At 51.2% G+C, this 10433-nt stretch overlaps 2 protein-coding genes across 2 annotated transcripts; one reads left to right on the forward strand and one right to left on the reverse strand.

Annotated features, from left to right (window-relative positions):
- The first annotated feature begins 2459 nt into the window (after nt 1-2459).
- Nucleotides 2460-6274, forward strand: MSMP (microseminoprotein, prostate associated). The gene is made up of 3 exons (XM_080940122.1): nt 2460-5451; nt 5662-5770; nt 6089-6274. The coding sequence occupies exons 1-3, from the start codon at nt 5322-5324 to the stop codon at nt 6267-6269; spliced, it is 420 nt and encodes a 139-aa protein (XP_080796248.1). The 5' UTR covers nt 2460-5321; the 3' UTR covers nt 6270-6274.
- Nucleotides 6275-6289: 15 nt separating this feature from the next.
- On the reverse strand, nt 6290-10402 carry RGP1 (RGP1 homolog, RAB6A GEF complex partner 1). Its single transcript, XM_080940120.1, has 9 exons — nt 10312-10402; nt 9824-9958; nt 9322-9458; nt 9000-9083; nt 8753-8902; nt 8446-8592; nt 8199-8326; nt 7841-8030; nt 6290-6706 (listed from the first exon to the last, which is right to left on the reverse strand). Exons 2-9 carry the CDS (start codon nt 9937-9939, stop codon nt 6483-6485), a joined length of 1176 nt encoding a protein of 391 aa, XP_080796246.1. The 5' UTR covers nt 9940-9958; nt 10312-10402; the 3' UTR covers nt 6290-6482.
- Between the last annotated feature and the right edge of the window lie 31 nt (nt 10403-10433).

Raw genomic sequence — 10433 nt, forward strand, 5'->3', positions numbered from 1 at the left:
TAATAATAATAATAATAATCAAAGGTGATTAATTACTGGCGTAGGGACTACTAAGAATGTAATAACTTACCAGCGGAAAGAAATAATGTAAATCCTGATAAGAAAGGCTCCAACGGCACAGAGACAGGAGGTAAATTTCCATGAGGACTTTTGTTTGGAGACAGGATCTCACGCTACAGCTCGGGCTGGCCTCAGACTTGTAGCAATCCTCCGGTTGTAGCTCTCATCACAGCCAGCTTCAGCGAGTCTGAACAGACAGATCATAGTTACAGTCGGGGCTGCGAGAGGATCTTCCACAGTCAGTCAGAACGATGGGCTGTTTGGAGATACCAATCATCCACCCTTACAAGCCGGTGTCCACCTCCGGGGTCCCTCCTTCACCACAGCCTTAGTAGCCATCTTACCTGAAACAGCCTCCTCAGGGAAGTTCACGGGAATGAATGACTTCTCTTACCTTTCTCAGGGCTTAGGACAGAACACCAAGTAGCTTGCTGCTAAATTTGTAACTATAAATTTAGCCAATGTCATTCCCCCATTCCCCAAATGTATTTTGTTTGACTTTAATGTGATATACTAAATACACATATTTTAATATATTCGCTTTGGGGCTGTTGTGTATTTGCACACAAAAGTGTTCACGCACATAAAGGTGGCATTTAGGATCCAACACAATTATGGACTCTCTACATAGTGCCAACTTCAAAGGCCCATCTTTTAACTGTCACTTGTGAGCTTTACTGTACCTGGGGACATGTGGCGTTGACAGTTTAGAAGAAATGTGGCTCTTAAAATGTCCTTTTTTTCTTTTGAGACAAGGTTTTACTAATCTAAGCAGTAGATGGAGAGATGAGGATGAACTTAAAACATCTGACCACCTGCTTCCCTGGATTACAGGCATGTACCACCAAGCCCAGGTGCTACCGGAGGAGCCTGAACCGGGGCCTTGTGCATGTTAGGCAATCATGTTGTTAGCAAATGAGCTGTATCTCCAGCCACTGAGAACTTTTAAAAATAATAATAATAGAAGAAAAGAAACACAAACATCTTTTACGGTATTTGGAGGCACAATTTTAATCACAGGGAGAAGTTACAGCTGTGGTAAAAAAAAAAAAAAAAAAAAAAAAGCAGTTTAGAAATGCTCTAGAATGAAAAAGGAAAACGGGGATCAGAGAGGAAGGAAGGCAGAAATGGACCATGCAGAATAAATAACCAAAGCGTAGCCTTTCAGAGACCAAAGGACACATCAAAGAAAAACAGAGCGTTTCAACAAGGGTGTTAAATATGGAAAAGAGCCAAAGAGGGCCGTGGGCTTTTAAAAAAAAAAAAAAAAAAAAAGGAAGGGGTTGCTAAGTAGTGGTGTATGTTGGCAAAAGGAAGAGATGAGGAAGGAGAAAATTTACAGCAGAGGAAGTTGGTGTGGAGTTTTCTTCTCAAGATTTCCAGCCAAGCAACCAAAGCACAGGCCACTGGGAAGGAGGCAGGGCTGGGGTTAGAACACCATGGACAAAGCCACGGGCCCAAAGAGGGGCATTTTCTTTTTTCCATTAACTGCCCCAGATTTTCTGGTTTGGAACCAAAGACAACTGCAGAATTAAACCACAAAGATCCCAACCCTTGCGATGGATGGCCTTTGGCGTGAGGTATCAGGAATGATAAGGCTCGTGGTAGAATTCCTGTCAGTTTCCGAGACAGCACAAACAACTCCCACTTTAGAAATCAGAGTGAGTGACCGTGTTGTAGGAGTACCGTTGGAGTTAGTCAGCTCATCACCACAGAGCAGACAGAAAGACATGGTTCCGTACCAGCCCACCTCAGACAGTCGGTAAGCCAGCAGTAGGGTTGTGACCTGCTTTTCTCTGCATACAGGGAACCAATGCCCCCCATCCCTTTTACTTAAGTCAGGATACACAGGACCGGCTAAAGGCTTGTGGAGCAAAAGTTAAAGCTAAAAATAAAGACAATTAAATAAAGGAAAGGGAAGCAGAAATGTCCTGCTGATAAGAACCAAAGCCTGGGAGCTAAACTCAGCAAAGGGAAAGACTCGACACAGCAGAGCCAGTTCTCCCTCAGTCTGCTCTGGCCCATGTGAGTTTCCCCCCTCAGCCTCCTAGCCCATGGGCTGAGATTACAGGCATGAGCCACTATGTTTGGCCACATAACCAATCTCTTAAAATGTCTTACGGTTACTCATGTGTCTAAGTGTTTACATCTGTGTATCTGTATACACCACGTGTGTGCTAGGTGCCCCAGAACAGGAAAGGTATCAAGACACCCTGGTACTGGATAGACGGTTAGAGACAGCCATGAGTTGTTCCAGGGGTATTGCTGGGAGTCAAACTCAAGCCTTCTGCAAACACAAGTGCTCTTAAACCCAAACTTGCCTTTCCAACCCCCATAAAGCTAATCTTAGTGACCTAAGTTTGAGTTTTAAATTAAACACTTAACACTGATTTTCAACCTTTATTCAAGACTTTAAGATTTAGTAAGAACAAAAAATAGGGGCTCACTCTGTAGCCCAAGCCGGTCCTCATACCAGGGGCAGCCTCCTGTCTCTGTGTCGGAATGGTTATATGGAAACATCCCTATCAGCCTTCCTCTGGGGGCCTGGTGGCAGGTTGGGTACCATGGGAGGCAGTGAACTCTGTTCCTACATCATCCACTATCTTTGCGGTCATGGGCCAACATGGTTCCAGTTTACCTGAGAAATCCAAATAACCATCCCAGCACAGAAAGCCTCTTCAAAACCAGAAACTACTGCAAAGATCCAAATAGTTTAACCCTTGCTACTCCCTGGACACTTCACAGGCCCTGGGCAGACCCTGCTGTCATACCTTCTCACTTGGATGGACGGTGGCCTCCTTATTCTCAGAAGCCTCAGCATGAGCCTCACCATCTGCCTCTGCTTCCCTGGATCCTCCACCCCAAGATTCTGTAGGGTCTTTCCTCCGCCCTTCCTCTCAGCTCTAACCTGCCTCGCTGTCTACTCAGTCACAAGCGATGAATCCAGGGGCTTTGCCTCTGCTGCCCACTGGGCGGAAAGCAGTCCATCCCATGATTCCCTTGGGCTCTTTCAAGACCTTTCCCTCCCCAGGCTCCTGTCCCCAAGTCTCCCTGAGCCACCATCTCCCATTTGGGCAGAGCAGGCAGAGCTGGGGTGACTCAGCCCCGGAATGTGCTCACTTCCTCACCATGCGCACCTGCCTGCTCTGCTGGAACACAGCCTGGCCCAGCTCTGCCGGATGTTTTCCTTGTCCCTGCATAGGTGGCCTATGCCAACCCCTCACCCCATCCCTGTCCTGCCCCTGGCCCCAAAGGTTACTCCCCTGGGACTCGGTGGGGCTGGGCTCTAAGCACTGATGCCCTACACACTCCAGTGCCCAGGCCACCAGCCAGTTCCCTGCTGCCCTGTCACCTCAGGAGGAAATTCTGCTCAGCTAGAAGTCCCCATAGACGCGCACCTCCACCTGCATCTCAGGCTAGTCCTCACTTTGCAGTTTGGTGTGGTCAGACACGAAAGTTCACCAGGTCCCATTTCCAGCACCTCCTCTGCTCCCAGGATTTCTAGCCTCACTTGCACCGACTCTGGTTACCACAGAAAATGGTCTATGCTCAGCTTTCAGGTGGGTTCCCCCAAAGGCAGTGGTAGAGCTACTAAGCAGACTTCTAAGCTTGATCCTTTCTAATCCCTTCTCCAGCCAAGTCAGCAAGGACTCAAGGCCATGTTCTCCCCTCCACGCCCCCAGAAGCCTACCTACGTGTTTCCTGCTAAGTTTTCCTTGTTTTTATCTTGATATCCATCTGAAAAAAAAATCTTTTCTTCCACTCAATTTTGGGGGGTGTTTGGGATGAAACTTGAGACACCAAGATGGTAAGTAAACACTCTCTCGCTGAACTACATCCCTAGCCAAGGCAAAGGTAACATGAAGGCAGCTGAATGAAGGCAGGGGGCTCCTGAGAAAGCCTGCCATTAGTACGTCGTATCTGCTGTGCTTGGGGAGTAAAGGAGACTTGGAGTCTACGTGAGGGGGGGAGGGGAAAGCCAGAATCCAAGAAAGAAAAAGCAGAGTCGTAAAGTTAGCTGAAAAGAGGGTAAGGCATGATCCCTCGTCCCAAGGTACGAAAGTGGGAAAAGCAGCTTCATCAGCACCACCGTCCAACCCAGATGTCAGGGACTGAAAGGGGCAGTAGGGCACCTGGGAACATACATGTGGGAGGCAGAAGCTGGCCCGGAGAGTCCACAACAGAAGCCCTCAGCTGTGCAGACACTTCCGGTTGTCTAGAGGATAGAGCACCACTTTTGTCTCTGAGCTTTAGCTCAGTAAGTGGCTGCCTTCCTCAGGCCATGGGCCCACGGTGGCTCCAAGAGCATCCATCCCATGTGCTGTCTGTCCCACGAGCTGGCTCTACTCTCCATATACAGGGGAGGAAGTAGGGTATCAGGTGAAGACCTGTGCAAGGTCAGCTAGCCAGCGAGTAGTCATGTGAATCCCAGCACCCATGCAGAATCTACACTCAGACCTCAGGAAGCTTTGTTCCATCATGAGGAAAGACGGGGCATCTCTGTGAAACTGGGGTAACTTCTGTTAGGGTATTTGGAGATGCTTCTCTTTGAGAGAGGTCAGAAACATTGCCAGGAATGGGGCAACCTTGCATCCGCTGTCCACTTGGCATAAAATAACGGTTACCTTTGGAGTTCTGAGGGCATTTTTCAGATGCATCAGGGAAACCTGCCCTAGGATCTGAAGGACACATTCTCCCAGATGCCTGCCTGCTCTCCTGGAGACTGGCAGCTGCACCCTTCTGGAGCTCCTTGGTTTGGCTGGGGCACAGGATTAGCTATCCCCAGGAAATGCCTCCCTCCGGTCTAGGCAGGGATCCCAGCACACACCCCTGCTGCTGGTGGAAGGAGGGTTGATGGAATGCTTCCTCTCTCTCTCTCTCTCTCTGCAGGTCAAGGAGATCTGGGGACCACCTGGGGCCTTCAACCCACCCCCTCCTGCTGTGGAAATGCCCAGTCCAGTGCCCCTTCCATAGCCACCTCCCTCCCCCTAGCTGTGTGGGGCATGAATCAGCTCTCACAGCTTGTTAAAGGCTGGACCTCTTGTTTTCATGCCCTCACCTCAGGAAATAGAGTTACAGCCAGTCCAGTTCTGCTCAGCAGGGGGCCAGGGTCCTCACTTTATAAACATGCCCAGCCTGTAGGAGCAGCGGGCACTGTCATGGTAAGAGACTGGAGCCCAAGGAGAGAGGCAGGAAGAGCAAGGGCTAAGAGCAGAGGAGTCTGAACAGACGCTGAGAGGTCTGAGAGCTGAGCTGCAGGAATGGCTCTAAGGATGCTCTGGGCTGGACAGGCCAAGGGGATCCTGCGAGGCTGGAGGATCATCTGCTTGGTGGTGTCTCTGTGCCTACAGCACCCAGGAGTGAACAGCAAGTGCTACTTCCAAGCTCAAGGTAAGGTGGACTGATGCTAAGGAGATGAGGGCAGTGATGAAGGCTCGGAGGTGCCTGACCCTGTGTCGGAATATCCACCTTCAACCTGTCAAACAGGGAGGTTCTACGGCGGGGCGGTGCGCGTGGATTCTCTCCCTCCCCAGACCAGAGGAGACTGATGCACGCGCTCCCAATTCTCATCTGCTGACAGCAGTTCTAATCCTCCCCTAGCCCCCTGCCACTACGAGGGCAAACACTTCACTCTGGGTGAATCTTGGCTCCGCAAGGACTGTTTCCATTGTACCTGTCTGCATCCTGTTGGTGTGGGCTGCTGTGACACGTGAGTAGCCAAGACTGACCAGAGGGGCCGTCTCTGGTGTGCCTAAGGGACGGCCAGGGAGCCCCTAGATTTCTGTGGGGCAAGAGTAAACAGAAGGCCATCACGAGACTGCAGGTGTGAAGACACCAACAAGAGGGGAGTCGAGGTAGATCTGCAGGGAAGTTCCTGCTTGGGAACACTACAATGTCCTTATGTGGGAGTAGAGAGCTTAGCAGGGGAGCTGGGACGCTAAGGCAGGGTGTGGGAGGATGGCTGAGTGGAAAGGGCAGGCCCTTAGTGGCTTTTTGCTGTACTGACTCCCAGTCTTTGGTTTGCTAGGTCTCAGCATCTCATCGACTTCCCTGCTGACTGCGAAGTGCTACAGGAGGCAGGGACCTGTCAGTTTTCCCTGGTGCAAAAAGCTGACCCTCGGCTGCCCTGCAAAGGGGGAGGGCCCGACTTAGAATGGGGCTCCGCTAATACTCCTGCTTCTGGGTCCCCTGCCCACCACTCCAGCTAAAGGCTGGCCCATCTGCTGACTGCTCACTGCTGCTGCCACTCCCAGGGAAACCACTAGGAGCTGCCAACTTCCTCCAAATAAATAAATTAACGCTACAGCTGAAAGCCCGGTTCTCATTGCCTGTGCTACAGGGCCCCAGGTGGGAAAAGTGGGCCCCACGAGTCCAGGTGTTGAGTTCTCAGTTTCTTGCCATGGTGGGCATGTGAGCCACTTTCAGATTGTTATGCTGCTGGTGCTAGGGCCTGGGGCAGCGTATGAGACCAGGGTGGGGCTTGTAGGAAGCACTTTGATGGGGAGGTCCCAGCTGAAGGTGTCTACAGGCACCTGTTCCGGTCCTGTCCAGGTCGCAGGCTCAGGCTGTTCCAATGGAGGCAGAAGTACCAATCCTGGTTCTCGGGATGTTACAAATTCAAAATGTAATCGCCACTTCAAGGACACTGCGAAAGAAAAGGACAGGCAAATGCTCTAAAACCAGGTTCTGAACCTGTGGGTTGTAACCCCTGGCAGTCAGACGACATTGGAAAACACATTAAGGTTATGATCCATGGCAGTAGCAAAGTTACAGTTATGAAGTCTCAGCAAAGATAATTTATGGTTGGGGGTCAGCACAACATGAGGAACGGTACTAAAGAGTCACAGCGTTAGGCAGGCTGAGAACCACTGCTCTAGAATTAAGAAAAGGCCGGGTTTGGTGGCATATGCCTATCCGCCAAGCCTGATGATCCGAATCAGGACCCAGGTGGTGTAAAGAACCAACTCCAGGAAGCTGTCCTCTGACTGAACACATATGGCAATGCATGTGCCCCGATCCACATGAAATAAAATGAGTGTGCACTGAAAACTCTCTGACCAGCGCTCTGGGAAAGGAGGCAGAGCAAGTGGGTCTCTCTGTGTTTGAATCCAGCCTGGTTTACATAGGAACTCCAGGTAAGCCAGGGCCACGTACACAGTGACAGATCCTGTCTTAAAAACAAACACAAAATAGTTTTTTAGAAGAACCAAACAAATCGTATCAATAAGAAGTGAAGGCACAGGTCAGAGAGCTTTGATCGAATCCTGTATCTAAGAAACCTGGTGGAGGCTGGAGAGATGGCTCAGTGGTTAAGAGCACTGACTGCTCTTTCAGAGGTCCTGAGTTCAAATCCCAGCAACCACATGGTGGCTCACAACCATCTGTAATGAGATCTGATGCCCTCCTCTAGTGTGTCTGAAGACAGCTGTTACAGTGTACTCATAAAATAAATAAGCAAATCTTAAAAAGGAAGAAAGAAACTTGGTGTTAACATGTTAACCAGAGATGCTATTAAGAATAGCGACTTAACCACCCAGTAACCAAGGATCAGGACAGTCACAAGGTGGTAGCCTGAGGTGAATGTGCATCACAGGGCAGGGACAGTATCTAGAGGTGGGCACGTCTAAGAAACAGGGCCCTGGAAAGATGTAGAGAATGCAGAGGATGGGACTAGATGTGGGTGTCCAGGATGCTTTCTGGATCAAGGCCCACTACACCCCTACCTAAGCCCAGCATTTACTTCCCCCTCTTCTCACTCCAGGAGTGGTCGGTTTCTCACCAATGGCAGTGCAGAAGCCAGGGGTAGAGCAGAGAGGGATGGGGAGAGAGAAGCTTGTTCTGGTAGTGTGTAGGCAGGACTCCTGGTGCCAGGCGTGAGTCACGTGGGACACTGAAGGGGCAACCCCGGTGCCGCGGCGGCGCTGGTATTCCGGCTGTACCCGCTCTTCGGTCTGCAAGCTTACTGAAAACTGGGAGCAAGAAGAGAGATGCATACCAGCAGCCCCAAAATGTGGACTGTAGGTTAGAGGTGGTTCTGAGGAACCCCGGTTTCCACTTCTACAAAGCACCGCTCTTTACACGGGCCCCCTTTCCCCCCTCACCCCTCGGGCTGAACACAATAAAGGTGCTTTCCTTACCTGCAGACAAGCCACAGTTCCTTCCCCTAAGTTTAAGGTCCCCACCACGTCCTCGCCAAGTCTGTACACAGACTTGAAGATACCGAATGTCCCAACTTTCCCTCGGCCATCACTGATACTGTACAGATCTAGGGAGAATGAGATACGAAAGGCTACAGTTTATACTGGGGAATATACAGGACTGAGTCTCAAAGGTCAGACAGGAATACATGGGGGGGACACAGGGCAATTCTGAAAGGCTTCTCACGGAGGCTGCGGCAGGATGTAGCAGCCATGAGGCGCTCCCCGGCTAGCTCAGCTAGCCATGAGTCCTTCTTCCCACCGTCATCCTCCTCTAAGAACGGACTGGAAGGAGCCACAGCCTCATCCTGGGGGAAGCGGACATCTTGAAGACCTAGAATGAGCGAGCGGAGAACCAGAGATGGAAAGAGGCTGAAGAGCTCTACATCGTAACTTACTCCCTATCTCTCGTCCCCCGGCACTGTCTCTTAAAACCGGGTCCTCTCGGCCCAGGCTTAGTGAGCCTACCCCATCCCTCCAGGAACCTAACTTACCAGTCAGCACGAGAACTCTCAGAGGGACTCGGAGTAAAGTGATTGGCGAGTTCACCCGCTGGCAGCCAATGGTTAGTTTGTAGACATACTTGACCGACTGACCCCGAAAGGAAGGCGGCCCCTCCGTGGGCAGCACTTCACTGTAGGAGTCTGGTTGGGAAACAGTAGTCAGAGCAGCTAGAGGCAGCCAGGGTCCTCCCTCCAGGAGACTTAGAAGGCAATCGGAGGTTAGGAGACACTCACTCACATGATTTGGACTCTCCAGGGTCTAGCCTCAGGTCGCAAAACAGAATTTTTGGTGGAGTAGAAAGGATACACTGGCCTCTCTCACCTGTGAAAAGTCAGAAAGGCTGCAATGAAATGACTCCATTGTCCATTACTGACCTGGGTCACACAGCAAGTAGAAGCAGGGGAAACCACCAACTCTTTCTGTTGTAATAGGGAAGTCTTATAACCCCAAATCAAGCTCCCTTCTCTCCACCACCGACATGTTGGTGACCATGTCATACAAGAACTTAACTTTACCCTTGGGTGGCAATGACTCTCCCCGCCATGACAAACACTCTAACCTCGGTGCGGCAGGAAGACGGTCTGGCTGTCAGGCTGGACATCCGGCTGACTAGAGTCAGGGGGTGGTAGTGCCACTCGACTCTCACTGGCATGGAACTGGCAGTGGATCTGAGCACTGGCCCAGGCCAGAGCCTCACTGTGGAAAAGGGATGAGGAGCTAGTTCCTGATTCACCAATGCGTTCTCTAGCATATTATCTAAGAGATCACCAAGGTTAGATGACTATCTTGGTGATGAGGGAATCCAGGACCCCGAAATAAAACTGTTACACAACGAGAAATATACTGAGTTCAAAAAGGAGCGTCACTGGGAGAAGCAAAGGAGGGTAAGGGGTCTTGTCATCCACATCTTTTGCTAAAAAGCCCTTCATTACAGTGAGAGCACAATGATCGAGAAGGTGGTGATGGTAGTGTAGTTACAGAACAACCAAAGCTCTTATTTAGAATGAGTGTATCAGGCTTCCTCCCGGAAGGGCCACCACCTCAGTACCAAGCATCCCCACCTGGATGCAGAAGTGGCGGTCGGAGGCAGGGGATTAGTGACAGTCACCACGCATTCCAGAGCTTCCCCCGCCAAAAATACAGGACCCCGGCTCAGCTCAGCTACCACTTCAATCATGGTAGATCCAGAACCAAATCTAGAAGGAAACAGAGTGTCAGAAGTCAGTACAGGGGGTTGGAGGAAGGAGTGTTTAAGAACTAGGGTTATGTCTAGACCTGGGTCGCAGGGGGCAAGAAGTGGGGTTTTGTCAAGTTTCGGTGAAGGTGGGAAGCACTGGGATTTGGGGAGCTGGTAGGAGGACGATGCTGACTCCGTACCGCCTGCGGGGGGCATCGCTTTAGCTTCAGACCCCGCCGCGCCCAGGGTTAGGCCCCCTTGCGCCGCCTCCCAGGCCTGCCTCTGTCCCCGCTTCCCTCGAGGCTAGCCCAGGACAGCGCCGCGCTTCACGATCCAAACTCAGACTTTCTCACACTCGGAGGTCGTCCTCACCTGCCCGCCCCTGCGAGACCGGCTCGGAGCTGGGTTGCATCCGCGGAGTCTGTCGCGCGGCGGAGGCGGGACTTCCTCTGTCACATCTCAGGGTTGAAGCGCCCCTTCCGGTCCGACCTGCG

The sequence above is a fragment of the Micromys minutus genome, assembly GCF_963924665.1.
Source record: "Micromys minutus genome assembly, chromosome: 28".
NCBI classification, from domain to species: domain Eukaryota; kingdom Metazoa; phylum Chordata; class Mammalia; order Rodentia; family Muridae; genus Micromys; species Micromys minutus.

Coding starts and splice junctions, on each gene's coding strand:
- MSMP (XM_080940122.1), top strand. CDS start 5,322: ATGGCTCTAAGGATGCTCTGGGCTGGACAGGCCAAGGGGATCCTGCGA. Junction 5,452..5,661: donor GTGCTACTTCCAAGCTCAAG/GTAAGGTGGACT, acceptor ATCCTCCCCTAG/CCCCCTGCCACTACGAGGGC. Junction 5,771..6,088: donor GGTGTGGGCTGCTGTGACAC/GTGAGTAGCCAA, acceptor TTGGTTTGCTAG/GTCTCAGCATCTCATCGACT.
- RGP1 (XM_080940120.1), bottom strand. CDS start 9,939: ATGATTGAAGTGGTAGCTGAGCTGAGCCGGGGTCCTGTATTTTTGGCG. Junction 9,459..9,823: donor ACCGCCACTTCTGCATCCAG/GTGGGGATGCTT, acceptor CCTTTTCCACAG/TGAGGCTCTGGCCTGGGCCA. Junction 6,707..7,840: donor TGGCTTCTGCACTGCCATTG/GTGAGAAACCGA, acceptor TTTCTTTCGCAG/TGTCCTTGAAGTGGCGATTA.